The sequence below is a fragment of the Talpa europaea genome (assembly GCF_964194135.1).
Source record: "Talpa europaea genome assembly, chromosome: X".
In the NCBI taxonomy this organism is placed as follows: Eukaryota; Metazoa; Chordata; class Mammalia; order Eulipotyphla; family Talpidae; genus Talpa; species Talpa europaea.
Genome location: NC_140081.1, coordinates 78,029,295 through 78,051,983, shown reverse-complemented (window position 1 = coordinate 78,051,983; position 22,689 = coordinate 78,029,295). Strand labels below are relative to the sequence as shown.

The window sequence follows — 22,689 nt, the reverse complement described above, 5'->3', positions numbered from 1 at the left end:
TATATTCTCTAATGGATCCATCAAATCTGTGTCTTCCCTTTCTTGCCTCAATAATGATTTTTTATGTCATTATTATTTTCTCTAGGCTAGTCAAAATAAACATTTTTTTTATTTTTAGGCTTTATACTTGAAATTTCAATAACATTTTTAATTTATAATAATCTGAAGTTAATTACTATTTCTACCATTCTTCAGAATAATCCAGGAGTTTTACAATTCCAAATATGTAATTGGTCTTTTTTTAACTTTTCTAAGGAACAATTGATAAATACTATTATAAATATTTAAAGTATACAACTGATGGTTTGAAATACTTAACCTTTGTAGAATGACTACCAAGATAAAAATAATTAACATATCCATCACCTCACATAGTTACCATAATTAACTCTTTTTTTGGTGTTTTTTTTTTATTTTTTAAATAAAATGTTTATAATCTACTCACAGCTGAATTGTTAACTATAGTCACCATGCTGTACATTAGATCCTCAGAACTTCTCATAACCACAAATTTGTACAATTTCACCTACATCACCCTATTTCCCCTTCCACCCATTACCTGGTAATCATCATTAAATTCTTTTTCTATAAAATTGCCTTTTTAAAAAGATTCCATATATGATACCATGCAATATTTGTCTTTCTCCATCTGACTTACTTTACATAATTTAGTGCCATCTGGATTCATCCATGTTGCTGCAAATGGCAAGATGTCCTTCTTTTTATAGCTGAATAATATTCCATTGTGTCTATCTATCTATACAAATATAAATACATATATAAATATATATACATATAAATTTGTATATATACACACATCAGGTGTGTATGAGTATACACACAGACGTATATACAGATACATATACGTACACATCTTCATTCACCCATTGACTGACATGTTTCCATATTTGGCTATTGAATCTAATACTATAGTGAATATGGGAGTGCAGATTTCTTTTCAAGATACTTATTTTAATTAATTCCTTTAGATAAATATACCCAGAAGCAGGATTGTTGGTTCATATTGTAGCTCAATTTTTAATTTTTTGAGGAACCACCATATTGTTTTTCTTTATGGCTATACAAATTTATAGTCCCACCAATAAGACTTCCCTTTTCTCCACATCCTTGCCACTTACATCTTATCTTTTTGGTAATAGCCATCCTAAATAGCTATGAAGGTGGTATCTCATTGTGGATTTGATTTGCATTTCTATGATTATTAGCAATGTTGCACACCTTTTCATATACCTCTTGGCCATTAGTATATCTCCTTGGGAAAATGTCTATTCAGTCCATTGTCTTTTTTTTAATGATTGTTTGCTTTATTGTTGCTGAATTGTATAAGTTCCTTTCTATTTTGGATATTAACCCATTATCAGATATAAGGCTTCAATATTTTCTCCTTTCCAGTGTTTGCCTTTTCAATTTAATGATTATTTCTTTTGCTGTACAGAAGCTCTTTAGTTTGATATAGTCCCACCTGTTTATTTTATACTGAATTGAAATGTACTTTTTTATTTTTTATTTTTTTAGCAGTCATATTTTATCTGTAAAATTGCTGTGAATTTTTCATAACTGGGAAGCTAGTTCTAGTTTTGTATGTAGGATTTTAAGACTAAAGAAATTCAGGGTAACAAAATTTCTTTAGTTTGTTAGCATTAAAGTCCATTCAGTGAATTACTGGATGGTCTCACTCATAGCAGGAATCTAGAAAACTTAAATAAGGGACCCGGAAAATGAATAACTATAAGAAAGTGAAAATCAAAATCAACAAAAAACTATGAACCAGAGACACTTTTTGGGGGGTGGGGGGCAGGAGGGGAGGGATTGGGGTCACAATGGGGGGGTTGCAATTGTATGGGGAATATAAAAATAAAATTTATTATTTAAAAAAAATTAAAAATAAAGTGAGGAAATTGGAAAAAAAAACAAAAATGGGAAATATTTTTCATCAGATAATTACACTAGTAAATTATTGAACTTTTATTTTTTGTTCCTATAGGTTAAAACCACTCTTAATTATATAATTTTATCCCTATAATTTTAATATTATTGAATATTTGCAAAATATATTGCCAACACATTTCATCCTTTCCTTAAAGTTGTTCTCTCGGAATGTACTTTTTTATATGAAACATTAAGCTTACCCTAAATTTACATGTTTATATCAAACTATTACCCCATAACTCCTATATCATTCTTGTATCTTCCTATTTTCTGCCTCAATATTAGCCTTTCTAATATACCAAATCTTCTTTCCTCTTAAAAACCTTTAAATGATTACCATCCTTTACTAAATAAACCCTTCAAAATTTCCACTCAAGGCTCTATAAAAATGATGCCATCCTTTCCCTTCATCCATTTCTCCAATTGTTCCTCTTTCTATACACATATACTACACCTTAGCTTGATAATAGTTACCCTTCTCTTCATTTTGGTTCAGTCTTTCCTGCTATTCTGGAACATCCTTTCCATAGCTCTATTGAAGTCCTCTTTCTCCTTTGAGGCCCATCTTCAGTACTATTTCCACTAAGTACCCTTTTCAGATTCATTCATTCATTCTTTGAATAAATATGTACTGATCACATACCACTTGCCTGCATCATTAGGGATAAAGCAATGGACAAAACAACCATCAACCTCATGGAACATATGATCTATTGGAAGAAAATAGGCAGTAAACAATAAATAAGTAAAATATGTGATATGCTAGTTGGTGATAGGTGCTAAGGAATGGAAAAAAGAGAAAATAAGAGTGCTAGAGAGAGCTTCGGATGAGTAGTGTCCTCCAACCAAATACCTTTTCCTCCTTGGAATACCCAGAGCACTTATTTTCCTTTACAGTGTGGTTATTTGTCCACATGTCCCATTTCCTCTCTTTTATTCAAAGCTCTTTGAGACAAGAACTACATCTCACTCATCTTTGTATCTCCTGCAGCTACTGAGACAGTGCTCAGTAAATAACAGTTAAAAGGAATCAGATGATGGTAATAAATGCAAAATTAGTTCAGGAGGAGGGAGAGACTAATACTGTGGTTGGTTAGGGAAAGCTCTTTAGAAGGTATGTAATTTGGGTAAAGCCTTGAAAGATGGATGGATCAGAGAGGAAGAAAGAACTAAGTCATTTTAATATATGTATTGTTGGAAAACTAAAAATCACTACTCTAAAATTAAGATTAATGTTATATGTAATTTTTTTTTTCCTTTAAATCTAGTGTTTCAGAAGGGACGGGCGATAGACACTGGAGAAGTTGACATTGGCGCACAGGTCATGCAGACTATTCCACCTGGCTTGTTCTGGCGTTTCCAGATCACTATCCACCATCCTATCTATCTGAAATTTAATATTTCATTAGCGAAGGACTCTCTGCTGGGAATTTATGGCAGAAGAAACATTCCACCTACGCACACTCAGGTATTTGATATTATAGTATTTTTCTCTCCCCCAATTTTATTGATTTGTTAATCATTATAGGTATTTCTTGAGCCCTTTTAGAGGGTGTTGGGATGAACACTTCATGGTTTGTGACTTGTAAAGTATGTAGGAGTCAAATTTGAGGGCAATGTTTGCAATAGATACCCAGAATCATCACACTCAAATGAAAAATAAAATGCCATTGGCAAATAAGGATTGACATCTAGCAGAGCAAATTCAAAATGGGAGTCTAAGAAAATATTCTTGAAATGTGTATCCTCTCCTAGAACAAGATGATTATTAGACTTCCCAGCCCTCTCATTTTCCTTAGCTTTGATGCCCCTACCTATCCTAGCCACTGTTTTCAGATATTCATGATGTTTAGCCCAGTGAGGGAATGCAGATAAATAAGGGGTATGAGTCCAAAAGGTAAGTTTGGTTTTATCTAGAAGTAAAAGTAATGACTCATATTTGTGTTTGTATTTGTTCCAGTTTGACTTTGTAAAACTAATGGATGGAAAACAACTAGTCAAGCAGGACTCCAAGGGTTCTGATGATACTCAGCACTCCCCTAGGAACTTGATCTTAACCTCACTGCAGGAAACAGGTTTCATAGAGTATATGGACCAGGGGCCTTGGTATCTGGCATTTTACAACGATGGAAAAAAGATGGAGCAGGTATTCGTGTTAACTACAGCAATTGGTAAGTTGCCTTGATGATTATTTTGAATTGATAGCATAACTCAAGAACATCACAATCAGTGTCTTTCAGTGGTGAAAGTGATACAGCTGTTATTTAAGCTTCTTGCTCATTCTGCCTTAAAATCATTATTCAGCATAGGTCACTATGAGGAAGATTTATGTTGTTGTTTATGTTGATGCTGTTTAAATGCTGATTAAGATTCTTTCTTTAAGTGCTCCATTATTTGCTGCATTTTAGGATATTTGCCATGTACCTTTTTATGTTTTCAACAGGAGTAATTACCTGGATAATATTTTTACCAAAGTCATGTAGATGAACAACTTTCGTGAAGTGAGATTCAATTTCCACTAGAAAAGGAAAAACAAATAAATACATTTTAGAAAGGAAAAGCTAGCAAGAGTTGAGCTCTTCTATAGAAGTGACTGTAGAACCGTTGAGGTTTCAAAATACAAAATAAGAGTATTTAGAGAAGCATCTTAAGAATAACTTGGGTCATTCACAGACCAATTCTTTTAAAATTGTTTAGTTTGAAAGGAATCACAATGAACCTATATAATGTTACGAACCAATGTTAATTTCAATACAAAAATTTTTAAATAGAAGTTAAAAATCATCAAAATGGCTTTTCAGGAGGTTTCAGGACCTTTTTAAACATGCTATTTTTAATACACTGTCTACACATACTCTTATTACCTTAGTTTATCAAAGGCATCTCTCTCGTCCATTTTTGGTATATTCATAACCCATGACCCTTTGAGTGAATAAAGCTGAGCTCTTTAGCAATTTTAGAGCCCTGTGGGTAGACAACTCAGAGACACAGTATTTTACAGTGTGAATTTTCCTAAAACGTGTTTTAAAAGAAAGGAAAATATATTTTACAGCTGTCAGTTTTCTATACAACTCTCACTACTTTATCCTTTAGTTAACCTGTTCAACCATATGTTTAGGAAGATGTGTTGACTGTTAATAGATATACCATCTGCTCTTTATAACAATTATGTTCTATTTTTACTTGGTGCTGAAGACCTTGATTCAGTAGAAAATGGCATTCCAGCCATAAGATTATCAAAAACTATCCTCTAAAGTAACCAGAAATGCAATAAAAATACACTGGTGATTTTTCACCTAGAGGAAAACTCCACTGATCATACATCTTCAAAAGACAAAGTATTTGTCAATAGAAAAAAATATTTTAACTGACAAGAGTGTTTTGCCACTCTCAGACTCAGTGGGACAGATTCAACAGATGCAACTTTCATGACATCTTTCTATCAAGTTCCAGTTTTGATAATACATATGCCAATGAGTTATGAGAGGCTGAGTTTCTCCTAAGGAATCAAAGCAATTAGAAGAGGTTGGACAGGTTCAGGGTGGTAGAGCTATATACAGAAATCAAAGCAATTAGAAGACCTGAAATAATTGTGAAGAAGAATGTCTCTCTTCATGTTAACTGTACCCCTTAGCTCAAGTTAAAGCACTAACCATTTTATCAACCTTTCAAATTTCAAAAAGCCCAGAAATATGCCTGGAGTTTTTTTTTTTTTCCTAAAAAGACCCTTCCTTCCACCCAAAAAGAACCTAACCTTTGAGATACAATTCATATTACCAAAATATCAAGCTGTCAGTTATGTATGCAACAACATATTTGCTCATGCAAGGTAGGTTTTTTGTTTGTGTGTTTTGTTTTGCTTTTCTGATGCAATTTTAAGATTTGAAACAAAAGAAATACTTCTACAATTCCACTTGAAGAGAATCCAAGTAACTTTCTGAAAAAAAATCAAAGGTATTCAAGTTATTTACTCTAAATTATCCTTATTAATGTTTATATTGTCCTAATTTATCTTAATCATAGTAAAAGGAAAGATTAAACAAATTAAGGTTTCATATGAATTTAAATGTTCTAAATGATGTTCATTCATCAATAACATGGTAAAGTTAGAAATCAGTTGACTTCACTATATTTAGTCTGCTAATGAATAAAGATCAAGATGGTATAAATAACCATAATTTATTAAATGACTAATACAGGCTAGCCACTGGCCTCTATTATCATATTATTTCCCAGTAGTGTAGACAGAGTTGTCAATACCACTAATCTCAGCCAACCTGCTCTGTGACATGATGGTATATCCCATTTATAGAGTGCCACACTGCCTCAAGCCTTGTACTAGATGCTTTATACAGTCATCTGTTATTCCCATTAGAAGCCTGATAGGATAGGTATAGTGATACTTCTATCACAAATAGTTCAGATGGGAAACTTGGAATAAGTAAATAACTTGGAAAATTTCATTGCCAGCAAGTGATAAAACTGAGATTTGAGATCCAGTATGTCTGATTCCAAAGTCCATGCCTTTAGAACATATTCATTCCATATGATTATTCATTACCTTTAATTTCTCCCATGACAAAACCTGCCAGAAACAAAACCCATCATCAATGTAGATGCTGATTCCAAGGGGCTTTCAACTCTAGCATAATAATGGTTTTTTAAACATAGAATTTTAAAATAATTCCCAAATCTAATGAGCTGGAATCTAAGAACTGATTCCGATGTGGGAATAAAAAGAATGAAAAGCTTCCTAAAGGCCAACATAAATAGAAATGCACATTCTTTTTGATCTCTATTTATTTATGTGTCCCTGCTGGAGTCATCTTCCTCCTGGAGTCCCTAGGCTGTCCTGATGTGTCTCTTTGATACCTAGTGGAGGTGGCTGCTTCCAAAACTCCTATATTGCTTTCTCTTTTCATTTGCATTGCTGGTGTTAAGCTCTGTGCGACAGTGTGGGCCCAGAGACAGCTCTTAGAGAAGTCAATAAGATGTAGGGATTTTTATTTATTTTGATAGCAAACTTTATTAAACATTTTTTCAACAATAGCTACATTCCCATAAGGCTGTTTCCATAAAATTGTCAATAGGAGCTGGAGTGAAATTAAATTCAATTGTATTTACCTTTGAAAGCTTCCTCCGTGGCCTCCTATTAACTATACAGGGCAGGGGAAATCCAAATGTAGATTTAAGAACTGCCACTAAGGCTTGGACAGAATGCTAGATAAGTAGAAAATAGAGAAATAATCGTTCCCCCTCTAAATGAAAAAAAAATAAGACTCATTGTACCTTTCCATAATGACCTTTTAAATAAATTAGTGATTTTCTGAAAATAACTGGTGTTTTAATGAGCTAAAAATGGCTAGCTCTTTGTCAAATGTTACATTCCTGCCAGCCCAGTTGTAGTGCAGCAAATGCCATGTGTCAATTTCATAGCCGCTTCAGTTTCCTAACATAGGAATCAACCATCATAAATCCATACAAGGTGCTCTGTTGTAGTCACAGAGGGGTGAGAAGAATATTCTCCTTTGCTTGCCAATAGAGTGGCTATCTGCACAGCCATTGGGTTCATTCTAACTTTCCAAGAATCGCCAGAATGGACTAGACACCACCTTCTCTCTATTGCTTTTATTCTGCCCAAAGCAGAACCCCAAGTCTAGCTCAGGAGTTCTCTAACTATAGAAGTTGACTATTTGCAGCATTGCTTCTCAATGCTTAAATGCAGTGGCCATCCGCTGGGCCACCTGAGGTCTGTTAGAAAGTTGATTACTAGACTACCATCCCCCAAAGACACATTCAGTGGCTCTGGGAGTGCAGCAAGGGCATCTGCATTTATAAGTGCCTACAGATACAGGTGGTCAAGAGGTCACAACTGAAAAAATGCTATTTCTTGACTATCAGTATAAATTCTCATAGTTCAGTGGAAGGTGCCAAGACCACTTCCTTGAATACCTCCTGTTGTAAAAAGATTAGCCAAGTGAAACTAGATGAAGTAGACACTTTGGATAGAAAGGGAAAAACTGGTACATAGGAGAAATGTGAGTTTAATAGGCCAGAACATAAAATTCAGAATCCAAGAGTGCTGTCTTGAAAACTTATAGAAAAGCATATTGAGAAGATAATATAATGAAAAAAAAAAACTACAAGATATGTAAATCAAAATCTCATGCTGTCCACTTTAAACTTAAACAATGAGGTGTGTCAATTATTTCTCAATAAAACTAGGGAAAAATCTTCAAGAGTAAAGCATACATACCATTGTATCTCATGGTCTTGGAATTCAATGTTACTATACTCAAATACAATTTTTAACCAGAAATAATTTTAATGTCATTGTCAGAGACTGGTTATGTATAACTTTATACTTTTTCAGTCAGTTTACTTACCACAAATATTATCAAAGTTCTGTTGCAGTGAACATTTTTATATCACCAGAACTACCCATGGGTACCTTCAAAGCCTTCTCAATTCCCCTGAAACCTATTCTTCTCTAAGAGTGGATTGAAGGGAAATTAGTGGCAGAGAACTGATAAGCGTTTACAGTCAAGAAAGCATTTCTCAACAAAATACTTAGGTTCTAATGCTTTTAGTGGTGGTGAATTTAATATGAACACTTACTTTAAAAGCCTTCCATTGTCACTTATTAATGAAAATGAAATACTGATTATCATAGTTAAGCTGTCAAGATAGTAGATTAAACATCCTAAGGTGCTAGAGAAGAAATTTTTATTTGCTACAACCTAAATTTGAAAAATAAACAGTAGACTAGTCTTCTGGGTTGCATTTTTAAGCCCATTTTGCTTTTGAGAAATGTCCTATAATCCTAGTACATTTTTAGCTTTATCATGAATGTCTCATAAGAATACAATTCATCTAGACCCTTTATGCACTTTAGGGATGAGGTTGCTTTTTAGTTCCACTCTTGAATAGCCAATTCAGCAAATCCAGGGCACTTTTAATAATTTGGTACTGCCTATGACATCTTACAGAAATCTTTGGCATCTGATTTTAAATAGTAAGTGCTCCATAGACAGCAGAGGGCAAGATTGTTATGGGCCCACAGTTCTTGCAATGTAAAAGAAAAAATTAAGGACTCTGCAGCCTGGGGATTTGTTCATTTGTTTTTTTTTTCTTTTTCTCTCTATTAATAGAAATAATGGATGACTGTTCTACAAATTGTAATGGAAATGGAGAGTGTATCTCTGGCCATTGTCACTGTTTCCCAGGATTCCTTGGGCCTGACTGTGCTAGAGGTAATGTTTCCCTGTTATTCTGATTGATTTAGGGAAACAGAAGTCATTTTAGAACTCAGAATTAATAGCAGGAGGAGGAGGAGTGGCTGTAGTGATGATAGCAGCAGCAACAATAATATCCCCCACTGCCACTTACTCTGCCAGGTACTGTTCTAAACACTTTGTATTATATCTTTAATTCCTGCTTCCTACAATGGCCACATAAAACAGAGCTACTATTATCAATCTAATGGACAAAGAAACAACCTCAGAGAGGTGAAATAACTTATCCAGGGCTATCTAATAGCTGGAATTTGTACCTATATCTGACCCAACTAGTGCATGATACTTCTATTTCCTTCATAAGGTAAGTTGATAATGGGTGGACTTTAAGAGTGGGCAAAGTAGATAACTACTGATACATACAATATAAACTGAAGGAGTGGTTAATCACCAAATGGGAAAGTAGTCTAGAAAATAGAAAAGTCAGAAGTTAAACTTAGCAAACCTGACTGCTTCCTAGACTTGCCCATAATTTAATTCTTGAAACGCTATAGGTAAATCACATGTATTTTCCCATAGGCTTACAGTTATTACTTTAGTGATGCCTTCTGCTCATTTTCAATGTATTCTTAAATTTCTCCACCCTATAATAATTTAAGCTCAGATTTCTTAGCCACCCAGTTTCTTTAGATTAAATTCTGTTCAACAAGAATTCTGCAACCTTTGCCATGTTCACAGTACTACAATAGATCTTGAGGAAGTGGGGTATAAGTGGAAGTATGGCTTGTATTAAAAGAAGAATAATACAGAACATACAGATTCTGCCCTCAAGGAGCCCATCGTTTTAATAGGGAAACAAACCATAACAAAGCAGAGGAAGTATTCCAAGAAACATCTGTGCAAGGTGTTAAGGGAATAGATACCTTTCCAGTCCTCTTTAAATGCACAACTCTTTCAAGATCACATTCTCTAATAAGAATAACACCCTGTTTATTACTTTCTAAATTTTTCAGGACTTTTTTTCCTAATAGTGACATACATTTGCTTGTGGACAAAAAGTTATGAGAGAGAAAGCATAGCTTATGATAATAATGATAATAATAATGTAACAGTAATAGTTGTTCAACATTATGGCACAATCAAAAGAAAATTCTTGAAATAATTTCTGTTCTCAGGTCACATTTTGTAACTTATATTTACCCCCTCCCACAAGAGGAAAATTCTGTTTATAATCATGAACATGTACCTATTTAAGAAAGGCAAAGACAAAAATAGGACAAGCGTTCGGTTGGTTGGTTGGTTGGTTGCCTGAGATATTATACAAAGAATCAATAGAGCATTACTCTTTGGCTATTTTAAATGTATTATGAGAACATTACTAAAGATTCATTTTGCCAACCTTCAGATTCGTGCCCTGTGCTGTGTGGTGGGAATGGAGAATATGAGAAAGGACACTGTGTCTGTCGAAATGGCTGGAAGGGTCCAGAGTGCGATGTTCCAGAAGAGCAATGCATTGACCCAACATGCTTCGGTCATGGCACCTGCATCATGGGAGTCTGCATCTGTGAGCTAGGATACAAAGGAGAAATTTGCGAGGAAGGTCAGAGCCCCCATTTTAATCTGTTGCTTCAAGCTTTTCTCTTACTGAATTGCCCACCTCATCATTTTATGATTTCAGTAGAGATTCAGGTGGTCTTTGCAAACCCTAAATGCTCATCACATCCATAGTACATGGAGTAAAGGATTGGTGCAGGGGAGGACTTGTCTCTTCTGACAGTCTGTGATTACTAATATGTGGCTGTGTCTCTAACACTTTCAGAGCTTTTCTAACACTGTTTTCTAACTTGACAATTTCCATACTGATGATATTAGGTGTTAATTCATATACTTTCATTATTACAGAGTGCACTAGGCTACATCTTGCTTTAAAGCACATAATAAAAGCAATAATATATGCACATTTGGAACCATTTCATGAATGTTTTCTTGGGACTGATTTGTAATTAGCATTATTATTATATTTGTTGCATTATATTATTTATTTTTCTATACCTCATGTTGAAATTTGACCTCTATATCTAAGGGAGCCAAGTTTAACCACTTGTGAGTTTTAAGGCAGTGCCTTTATATTAAAATTCACCCCAAAGGAGCCTTTACTCACACACACAAACATATTTTGAAATGGCAATAGTTTTGTCATTTAAAGAGACACATTGGAAAATTAGTTTACTAGTAATCAGATCTTTTTCATGGCACATTCCTCCAATAAGACTGATTTCAGAAATAATATTAAACCATTATCATGGGAGATGGTCTCATCACAACTGTTGTTCAGGAAAGAGGATGCTGAAATGCAATATAATTGCTTTTTAAAGACGGCTCATTAAGACTATTACACAGCATTGCAAAGGGTTTAATCTCATTCCGCTCCATGAGCAAGCAAGAGTTTAGCTTTCCACTTCCCATTAGCAAAAGTAGAATTTTGGTGTGAAGAGTGTATCTGTTCCAATGAGTGGCACTGGGTCTAGACTAGGCACCAGAGTTACCTTTTAAAATTGTTTTCATGGTGATCTACTGCTGTTATAGATATAAACACACACCCCCAAAATGGTGTGTATCACAATATCTACAATTTGCCCTAAAAATATGTGACCTTTAAAAAATTTATTTTTTTAAAAATTGAAATACATTTAAAAACATTTAAATCCTTTTTTTTCAAAGATTTATTTATTTATTTATACAAGCACTGGGTACAGTCAAAAGCGCAGGAGGGTGAGAGAATTCACCAGAGCCAGAGCAGGGAGCCGAGCAGACAGACTGACCAAGTACACTGCTGAGGGGAGCAGCAGGGGCCAGGAGAGGGCTGCATGCAGCTTCACAACCCAGCGCTCAACCCTGTGCCACCAGGGAGGTCCACATTTAAATCCTTTTAATTTAAATTTTGTGAGCAGTTGAAAAAGGACTTAGCTTAAATTTGCCCTGTGGGGTCACTAAGAAAATTTGTAAAACAACCAAAATATCAAGAAAGAATGCTCACCATATTTTTTTTTTAAAGATTTATTTATTTATTTACACAAGCACTGGGTACAGTCAGAAGCGCGGGAGGGTGCGAGAATTCACCAGAGCCAGAGCGGGGAGCAGAGCAGGCAGAATGACCGAAGTACACTGCTGAGGGGAGCAGCGGGCGGCAGGAGAGGTCTGCGCGCCATGCGGGACCCTCCTCCGGTGGCCGGGGAGCAGCCGGGGATCGAACCGGCGCCGCAGAGGCCGCGGGCACCTTCGCAACCCAGCGCTCCACCGCTGCGCCACCGGGGAGGCCCTTATGCTCACCATATTTAATGGCATCAACTTTACAAATACACCAGCAAAACATATCTTTTAAGTCTGACATCACAGACCCAGAGCCCACAGGCTGACCCGGGCTTGTGGGTCACGTGGTGATGGTGGTGGTCATGTTTTGTTGTTGTGTCTTGTGATTTATTTGCAGAAATTTAAAAATAGGCAAGTACCACATGAAAATTTCTATTTCTGGCCTCTTAAAACAATGAGGAAATCTGATAATCTTGGACCCACATCCTATGTGGTGGTAGTTAACTCAAGCGAAGCACAACAGTTCTCTTGAAACTGTGCTGTTGTTCTTAGTTTGCTCCTAAAACATTGTTTTCTTGCATCCAGCCCATGTCATCCATACGTGCTACCTGCCTGGTCCCTTCAGCCATATGACTTTGTGCCTCCAATTTAAGTATGACTTACCTCTCCATAAAAGATGGCCTTTTTGTAAAATAAACTCGATTAAGTGCTGTGTTTATTAATATTATTGCTGTATTTCAATATTGCAAAATGACCTCTTTCCAAAATAATATTCTGTACTTTCGATGGCCCCACTCCCACCAAAGAAGGATTGAATTGTACTTTCTGGTATTTGCAGATTAGCTCAGGTATAAAAAGTGTTGTGCTAATGACCCTGAGATCATGGGCTAATTATAATGGCTATAGCACTAATTATAATAATGCTTAGTTAGAATCACTCTGTTCCATGGCCATGAGCCACGCCCTGAAACTAGGCCAGTCTTGCAAATGAAAGCAGATTTATCAGTCTATTTCCATTGCTGGAAAAGTAATTCAAAGTATACATCCTCATTATCGTAAGTTATTTTATTCTTATCTAATTTCTATAGGAATACTTGAAATTTGGGGGAAAAAACCTCCCCATTTCCTATGAAATGGTCACTCAGTTAAAAACACAACATAATTTTCCCCAAGGCACTCATGGAAATCTAGTTCTAAAATAGCCTATACATTTGTTAGAACATATCCAAGCAAATTCCAGACTCACAGAATCAGAGACAAATAGAATTTGTCTGTGTTATTCTAAAACTTTGACAACTATGTCACATTGTCCTGGTAGGAGAAGCCACAAAGAAAAGAATTTTTAAATTAGGTTTAACATGTTACATTTTTGGCACTTCTCAGGAATAAATGAGAGATTATAACAGGTTGATTATATTGTATAATTTTATGCAACATCAGTCATCTCATCCAATGCCTTGAATAATACAAACTTTAAAAAATATATATGAACTCCTCTTAGAGACATCAAGTAAAAAAGCGACTTCTCGGAGCAGTGATTCTAATTCCAGGAAATTTAGGGAAGGACTTAGCAGAAGCTCTTCGAGATTTTTGCAAACCTGAGGAATTCCTACGGTAGACCCATGCTAGTCCACCCTCCTATTTGTATGGGAGTACTTCACACCACTCACAATTTCACATAGCATATGTATCTATAAGTGTTAATAATCTTCAGGTGTGAATACAGCATTTATGAGTCATTTTATTGCTTAATTAAAGCAGCATAAGTGATATAACAGTAAGAAATCAGTATGAGAACCTCGGTTTCATTATCCTAATGTGTACTGGCCACACCTGTTCACTTTTTAACCAATTTTCTCCCTTTTTTGGGGTCCTCAGAGGACTGCTTAGACCCAATGTGTTCCAGCCACGGTATCTGTGTGAAAGGAGAATGTCACTGTTCCACTGGTTGGGGAGGAGTCAACTGTGAAACTGCACTTCCTATATGCCAAGAGCAGTGCTCAGGACATGGGACTTTCCTTCTGGACACTGGAGTGTGTAGCTGTGACCCCAAGTGGACAGGCCCTGACTGCTCAACAGGTAGGTTGGATTTCTCTCCTTCTTCCTCCACTGCCAAGTTCTAGCTGGCCCTTGCTTTAAAGTAGTACTTCTCAAAGTTTGCTCCGTATGCCTTCATGGGTCTTAAGAGGTTTGCATGTGTTTCTCAGGCTGCTGTCTTCCTGGGTTTTCAAATATAATATTCAGCTGGTTTTTTTAATAGTATTTTTCATTGTCGTAAGTCTGCATGTGAACTTGTCTTTATTCTGTATTCTCTCGCACTCTTCTCATCCACTCCTTAGTCTCTGACATCAGTTCTATGCAGACTGTTTTAATCTCTACCTCCCCAAACTCAAATAATCCTTCATTTCCAACCATCTGCTGTCTATTTCTCTGGGTACCCATCACTTAAAAATGCAACTTAACCCAGAAACTCCACTCTATGTATTGCCGTATTTTTTTGCCTAATTACTATTCCTACAACTTAGTTTTACTTTTCCTATTACCAACCTTAACATCTTGCACAGTTCCCCATTTTCTGTAGATAAAGTTCAAATATCCTAGCCTGTTAGTAAAAGCCCACCACACATTATTTCAAATTGATGTCTCTAGTCTGTCTTCTGCTTCTTGCATAAAGGAGTATGCATGCCTTCCTTACCCCCAACATATCAGATGCTCATAATTCCTCCATGCCCTTTTTTTGGCATGGAATGCTATTCCCTTTCCACGTATGAAAATCCAACCCATCCACAAAATCAACTATGATTTTAGCCATTCTAGAAAACCTTTCCTGATCACATCAACAGGATCCTCTGAAATCCTATCATACTTAATTGTGAGAGTAAAAATGTTGGTGATGTAGGTTATTTGTGCACGTCTTGTTTTTCCGTCTGAATTCTAAGCACTGAAAATTGTGGGTCATTCTCTATACTTTTTTTCCTTATTCTCAGGCCATCTGCTCATTAAATGAATAGAATTAATAAATAATAACTCCTACAAAGTCTGCCTGTGAATTTCGTTGAGGCTGTAAGATGACATGTGGTAAGCAGGAAGGATAGGTGCACCAGGAGACTTCCTGTACCACTGAATTAGCATATGAATGGAAGACTCTGTGTTCCTGTGCTGTAAAGAAACTGGAGAATCCCTCTATTAAGCGAATTAGTTCTAAGATGCTACTTCACTGTATAAAATTGTGCTGTCTCACATGAAAAAAGTAAGGGGCAGAGAATTGCATTTAGCAATTTTAGAAGTGATTAAAATACTAATGATAATCTACTGATAACTAAAATACACATCTTAAAATCATTCTCTTTTTATATTCACCAAATATATGTGTGTGTAATGTGCTTAGAATGGTGCTTGGTGCTAGGGATATAGTGGTGAACAAGATAGGCGTAGTCTTTGCACAAAAGGAGCTTAAAGTCCAGTGGAGGAGACACAATGAACAAGTTGGAGGAGGTAACAAAAGGGCAGTAACTGGACATCATGGGACTGTATAATATGGATAGAACCTGATTATCCTGTGCCAGATATGGTCTGGATATGGTGGAGAGCTTCGGTATGAAATAATAATATTTTTTAAGATTTATTTATGCATACAAGAACTGGGATGCAGGCCAGAGGTGGGGGAGATGTGAGATAATTCACCAGAGCCAGAGTGGGGAACAGAACAGGCAGAAGGACCGAAATACACTGCTGAGGGGAGCACTGGGCGAGACAGGAGAGGTCTGCTGCATCATGTGGACCACCTCCCTGGCCGGGGATCGAACTCGTGCTGCCATGGCTGTGGATAGCTTCACAGTGCTGACGCTTAACCCCTTGCACCACCAGGGAGGCCCCTGAAATAGTGATATTAACATTATTATTAGTAGTAGTAGTAGTAGAACAAACACACGTAGTAATCATTATGTACTGGGCACCATTCTAACTATTGTATATGTATTCACTTAATCCTCATAACCACATTAAGATATAAATCCTATAATTATGCCCACCTTACACATGAGGAAATTGAGGCTCAGAAAGGTAAAATAATTTGCTCAAAATCACCCATATCACAAGTGTCATAGTCAGAATTCAAACTAAGTTGTTCTGCTGTCATACTGCATGCACTTAACCACCGTCCTGTCCTGTGCTCTTGGAATCTCTTCCCTGGATCACCTCATACACAGGCGTATCATTGCCGGACCATGTCTAGGCCATGCACTGGAAAGCACAAAAGAGGAAGTAGGTCATTACTGTGAGAAGAGGCCCTGTCATCATCAGGCAACAGTTTGGAGTAGACCTAACACTAAACACTAGAAACATGATGCCATGGCAGTCAGGTGGGCACGAGCGGAAAGAATATGCCAGGCAGAGGAGTAGTTCAGAGAAAGATGTGAAGCTAAAGGATATTATTTGGAGGACTTGCAGGGCATTTGGCATAGGAGTCAAGTAAGACATAAACTTGGAGAGATGGGCAGCGGCCAGAACACAGGGATTTTACTTAGAAGCCATGCTAAAGCATTGGCCAAGGGCCTCCCTGGAGGCGCAGCTGCTTGAGTGCAGCACCATGAAGCTGTCCACAACCTCTGCAGCATGGGTTCGATTCCCGGCCGGCCAGGGAGATACCCCTATGGCGGGGCAGACCTCTCCTGTCTCGCCTACTGCTCCCCTTAGCAGTGCTTTCGGTCCATCTGCCTGTTCTGCTCCCTGCTCTGTCTCTGGTGAATTCTCTCACCCTCCCGGCCTCTGGCCTGTACCCCAGTTCTTGTATAAATAAATTAAAAAAATCTTTATTAAAAAAAGAATTGGCCTTTCCTCTTAACACAATAGGAAGCCACTGAGCAGTTTGAAGTCAGCTTCAGAGGCCACTCTGACAGCAGCTGAGGAGAGACAACTACTAGTGTGATGGTTTGAGTAGTCCTGGAGGGGGAGAGTGGGGAGAACCTGAACTGAGACAAGGGAGCCGAAGATAACCACTTTGTGTGGCTAGGTAAAAAGCAGCACCACACATGAGAGAGAAAAAGCATAGCTGGAAAAGCAATTTGGGGGGTCGAGAGACAGGCTGAGTTAAGTTCAGCTGTGGACGTGCTAAATGGAAGGTATCTGCAGAATGTTCAGTAAGTGTTTGATGTTCAAGAGTGGAGTTTAAGGCACAGTCCTGAGTGGGACACAAATATTGGGACATAGATCAGACAGTAGGAATGTATATTATTATCAAGAAGTGTGTGAAAACAAGAATGAAGAAATCTAGGACACTGGAGAACACCAACATTTACCTTTATCAAGATTCTTAATGGTAAATAAAAAATTTGCTCTTTCTATGACTTGGTAAACACAAATAGATTGAACGGTTATTCTCTTTCTTACAACCTCTCCCTCAGGCCACTCATATCCATTATGTGTCCTTCCTGATGTCTCAGAATTGGGTCAAATTCCTGGTACTATATCACTCATCAGTTGCACAAATTCAAATATTTGTATTTTCAATGAATCCACATTTAAATTCAATGTGCGGCCGTTTCTCTTTCCCCACCCCCCTGACCCCCACACTACCAATACAAAATAAAACACTCGGGCCTCCCCTGGTGGCGCAGGTGGTTGAGCGCCGTGCTGTGAAGCTGTCCACAGCCTCTGCAGCGCCGGTTCGATCCCGGCTGGCCGGCCGGCGAGGGTCCCACATAGAGCGGCAGACCTGTCCTGTCTCGCCCGCTGCTCCCCTCAGCAGTGTATTTCATCAGTCTGCCTGTTCTGTTCCCCGCTCTGTCTCTGGTGAATCCTCTCACCCTCCTGCGCATCAGGCCTGGACCCCGGTTCTTGTGTAAATTAATAAATAAATCTTAAAAAATATTAAAAAAATAAGCATTTACCAATCTTGTTGGCAAAGAAAGAAAATCGCTCAGAAGAGCGAATAACTACTTATGGGCTTGCCTCTACACTCGCCTTCCTTCCCTCTGTTCCAGATAAAAAATCCTGCCCTTACCCTACTTCCCCATCCCCTCAAACCACCCTCACTCACCAAGACAAGTAAACTGATGAGAAAAAATGATAGCCCCATAGAACAGTAGATCTGGAGGAAAGTGGACAGATAATCTGGTTCCATGTTTCACAAATGCTCTGACCTCTAGCCCACCCACCTAAGCATCCCTAAGCATCCCTAAGGATGCACGGGGGCACCCAGAGACTAAGCAGTTTAACCCCAGGTATGACAGCCACCCCTCGTTCAATTATTGCCAGCATTCATTGAGCCCTCTTGATGTCCCCCATCATCCTGTGAGGTGATGGGATACTTTGTGATGAAACATAGCTTTAGTTGGGGAGACAAACATGAACAAGGATTTAGAATCTCTGTCACTATGCTCTGTACAAGAAAGAGATGTTCAGTGTACAAAATGTGTTTAACATGATATCCAGCTCTAATAAATGGTCACAGAAGAACTCACAGATCATGAGGTGTGCCATACCTGGGAGTTTCAACTTGATCCTGAGGATACTGGGAAAGCCATGGAGGGGGTTTAGTTTAAAGAGGTTAGTCTATATCTTGTCTATTGTAATTTGTGCTGCAGTAAATATAGGGGTGCAGGTTTCCTTTCGAATTTGTGTGTTTGTGTCCTTTGGGTAGATTCCTAGGAGTAGGATCACTGGGTCATATGGCAGATCCATTTTCAGTGTTTTTTTTTTTCAAAGATTTATTTATTTATGCATATGAGAGCTGGGGTACAGGCCAGAGATGCAGGGGGTGAGAGGATTCACCAGAGACAGAGTGGGGAACAGAACAGACAGACTGACTGAAATACACTGCTGAAGGGAGCAGCGAGCAAGTCAGGAGAGGTCTACTATGCCATGTGGGTTGCTCCCTGGCCAGCTGGGGATCGAACTCATGCTGCAGAATCTGAGGATTGCTTCATAGTGCAGTACTTAACCCCTTGCGCCACCAGGGAGGCCCCCATTTTCAGTGTTATGAGGAGCCTCCACACAGCTTTCCATAGTGGCTACACCAGTTTACATTCCCACCAGTGGTGTAAGGATTCCTTTTTTTCCACATCTTCACCAGCATTTGTTGTTTCCAGTTTTTGTTTTTTTTTTTAATGTGGGCCATTCTCACTGGTATAAAGTGGTGTCTTATTGCGGTTTTGATTTGCATTTCCCTGATAATTAGTGCTTTTAAACATTTTTTCATGTGCCTGTTGGCCGTTTGCCTTTCTTTTTGGAGAAATGTCTTTTTAGTTCTAAAGAAAGAAACCAATTACTGTACAGAAAATGAACAATGATGAAGAAAATAAATAAATAAAAATAAAGAGGTGAGTATCATGACCAATGACCATTTTACATTTCTGAAAAATCAGTCTGAAAATAGTTTGGAGAATATTGTAAAATAATGATGAAAACTTGATATAAGGGCCTCCCCAGTGGCGCAGCGGTTGAGCGCTGGGTTGCGAAGCTGCCTGCAGCCTCTACAGTGCTGGTTCGATCCCCGGCTGCTCCCCGGCCAGTTCGATCCCCGGCTGCTCCCCGGCCACTAGAGGAGAGTCCCACATGGCGCACAGACCTCTCCTGCCGCCCGCTGCTCCCCTCAGCAGTGTACTTCTGTCCTTCTGCCTGCTCTGCTCCCCGCTCTGGCTCTGGTGAATTCTCTCACCCTCCCGCGCTTCTGACCTTACCCAGTGCTTGTATAAATAAATAAGTAAATCTTGAATAAATAAATAAATAAATTTGCAAAAATTTATTTTAAAAAAAAGTTGATATAAGACAATTTAAGTGCAGCTGGAGAGGAAAGCACAGACATGAGAGAGATTAGGAAACAGGATTTGGTTGCTGTCTAAGTGTAAGGGAGGAAAGTTCTATGATTTCTACATTGGGGGAATAGATGAAAGGCAACACTGCCCAGATATGAACTTTTCATTTATTACACAAATTTTCACTGAGCACCCACTGTGTAGCATGTACTAGGCTCTTGAGATACATCAGTGAAGACAACAAAGAGTCCTACTGTGGAGCTTATAGTCTGGCAGGGACAGACAGGCAGTCAGTAGCAAACGAAATAGACAAGTTTTTGAAGCATGAGGAAACTGGGCACCAGAGAGACTAAATAACTTGTTCAAGTCCATAGACCTGGGCTAATTGCAAACCTGCAAGTAGACATCAGATCTGTTGATTTCATTCCAAGTTTGGCATTCTTTATAGCCCCCTACCCTCATTCCCACCACAGGAAGAAGGAAGTGCTAGCTGGGGAGACAGGACTGGGGTGAATCGTTTAGCTTTCTGAAAAGGGAAAGTTCAAGGAGCTGAAGGGCGTTAAATACCATGTGCACAAATGGCACATTTTGTCCAGAGATACTGGATTAAAGCCAGAGTCACCCACTCTGGATCCAATTGAAAAAGAACACTTAGAAATATCTCCTGTTCACAGAAGCAAAGGGTAGATAGGTATGACCCACTCAGCAGTCTCTCAGGCAAAAGACTTCCTAATAAAACTACCAAATTGAAAAATAGGGGAAGGAAATGCCTTCCAAATCTCCAGTGTCATGGTAGGAATAGTCCTTCTGTGATTTTTAAGCTCCATAAAGGTTGTTCCCACAGAGCATATTTAACCATCGAGATGATCTCACTGTGCAGACTTTTAATTGAGTGTGCTCAGTACAGGAAGCAATTTAACATCTGATTCTTATAATGGATCATGTCATTTCAAAGGTGGATATGCTCTTTGCCATTGATCATTTTCTTCCTCTCAGCGCATGAAGCTTAGCTGTTAGCATGTTAACTTTGCTGCTCTGATACCAAGGGGACTGCAGTGAATGGTTTACTGATTATTTCCAGTCTGTTTTCTAGGTTCATTGAGTATAGTTAGCGGCACTGAATTGATACTTGATACCGACTTCTTTAACCTGAAGGTCTCGTGGTACTTCACAAAGGTTAACTCATTAGTCTTTAAAAATACCTCAAAGGAATACAACAGAAGTGTGTTACAACATAGTTCAGATTTGGATATACCACAGGTCAAATCATGCTCCCTTAAAATATAACTCCTTGCCATGAAATCTCGGTAAATACATTAACCCGCACTAAGGATATTTGCCCTCTACCATCACCATTGTAAAATGCATCTACTGTATTTCTTTCATAAAATCTGACTTCTCCTGGTCACAAAGTCTTTGAGGGCGTGCATAAAGACAGACTTTAGAGCTTTGTTCTTCTCTCTTCCTGAAGAGACTTCCTCTGAGCCACCCTGTCCATTGTTACCTACAGATAACTGACAGCAGAGCATTCACACAGAGAGGACAATTCTACCCTTCATAGTGGGATCCCTTCTTATTATACTATATTTTGAAAATGAATCAGGCAGCTCCAGAGGTCTGGAACATTAGACCCTGAAATATTTCTAAGCCTCCTACATACTGTATGTCAGAAGTCATATAAGGTACTATCATTGTGTAGTCTATACAAGCACGGTGAGTTCCTGAAGATCATGTAAGATTTTGTTATGAGGAAATTTGTTTCCAGCTATCCTATGACAGGTGGACATCCTGCCCATCAGAGATCCATGTGTGTGTGTGTATGTGTGTGTTCACAGCACAGTGACCTTGAGAAATTCACTTAACTTCTGGGAGTCACAGATGCCTCATTTTTGAAATAGTAGATTAACCAAATGGCCTTTGAGGCCCCTTCCAACACTGAGATCTATGATTCTTGATCCAGTATATTGAGCTGTTGACACTGATTATGAATGGTTCATGGATACAGTCCATAAACTCTCTTAACTCTGTATTGTTTATGGTGAGAAAATATTAATTGTAAAAGGTTTTGTTTTCATGTAAGGATATCCACACTTTGATATATAGACCATATCATTTGGGAATTTACCTCTGTTTCTAGAGATATACAAGCACGCACACACAAACATCTCTCTCTATACACACACACACACACACACATATATATATATCTTCATTATAACAATGTCTCATTATATTTTTAAGTGTTCCCTAATGGATGGTGATATGCATCTACTAATAAAACAGATAATTAGAGTAGGAAGTTGTAAGAGACTCATATAATTATTGTTGCTAGGGAAACTTTCCTTGATTATACAAGTATCATATGCTTTAAAAACATTATTAATTTCCTCCTTTATTGGAAGTGCCTATAATCAAAAGAGTTTCATCTGACTCTACATGTCTATTATATACAATACATCACTTTCCTGCAATTTCTAGGTATTGATTAGGCCATTTGAAATGATTGGTGTGTATGCTGTATTTTTTCTACAGGCATTACAGTAACATCAGAGTCATACATGCCATTTGATCAAGAAGCTTTGTTCAAAATGCAATGCACATGCTATGGGTCCAACTGTGTAGTCATTCATCATGTCATTGAAGAGAAAAAAATCCACTCA

At 37.8% G+C, this 22,689-nt stretch overlaps 1 protein-coding gene across 3 annotated transcripts in view; it reads left to right on the top strand.

The window, feature by feature from the left end:
* The window catches only part of TENM1 (teneurin transmembrane protein 1), a gene marked incomplete at both ends in the record, with an annotated part of 529,505 nt that overhangs the window by 281,441 nt on the left and 225,375 nt on the right, over nucleotides 1-22,689 (top strand). For all 3 annotated transcript variants that reach the window (XM_084259136.1, XM_084259137.1, XM_084259135.1), the window contains 5 exons: nucleotides 3,219-3,418; nucleotides 3,911-4,121; nucleotides 9,102-9,203; nucleotides 10,591-10,785; nucleotides 14,154-14,354. In XM_084259136.1, the coding sequence (XP_084115262.1) occupies nucleotides 3,219-3,418; nucleotides 3,911-4,121; nucleotides 9,102-9,203; nucleotides 10,591-10,785; nucleotides 14,154-14,354 (909 nt within the window). The remainder of the gene's footprint in view (nucleotides 1-3,218; nucleotides 3,419-3,910; nucleotides 4,122-9,101; nucleotides 9,204-10,590; nucleotides 10,786-14,153; nucleotides 14,355-22,689) is intronic.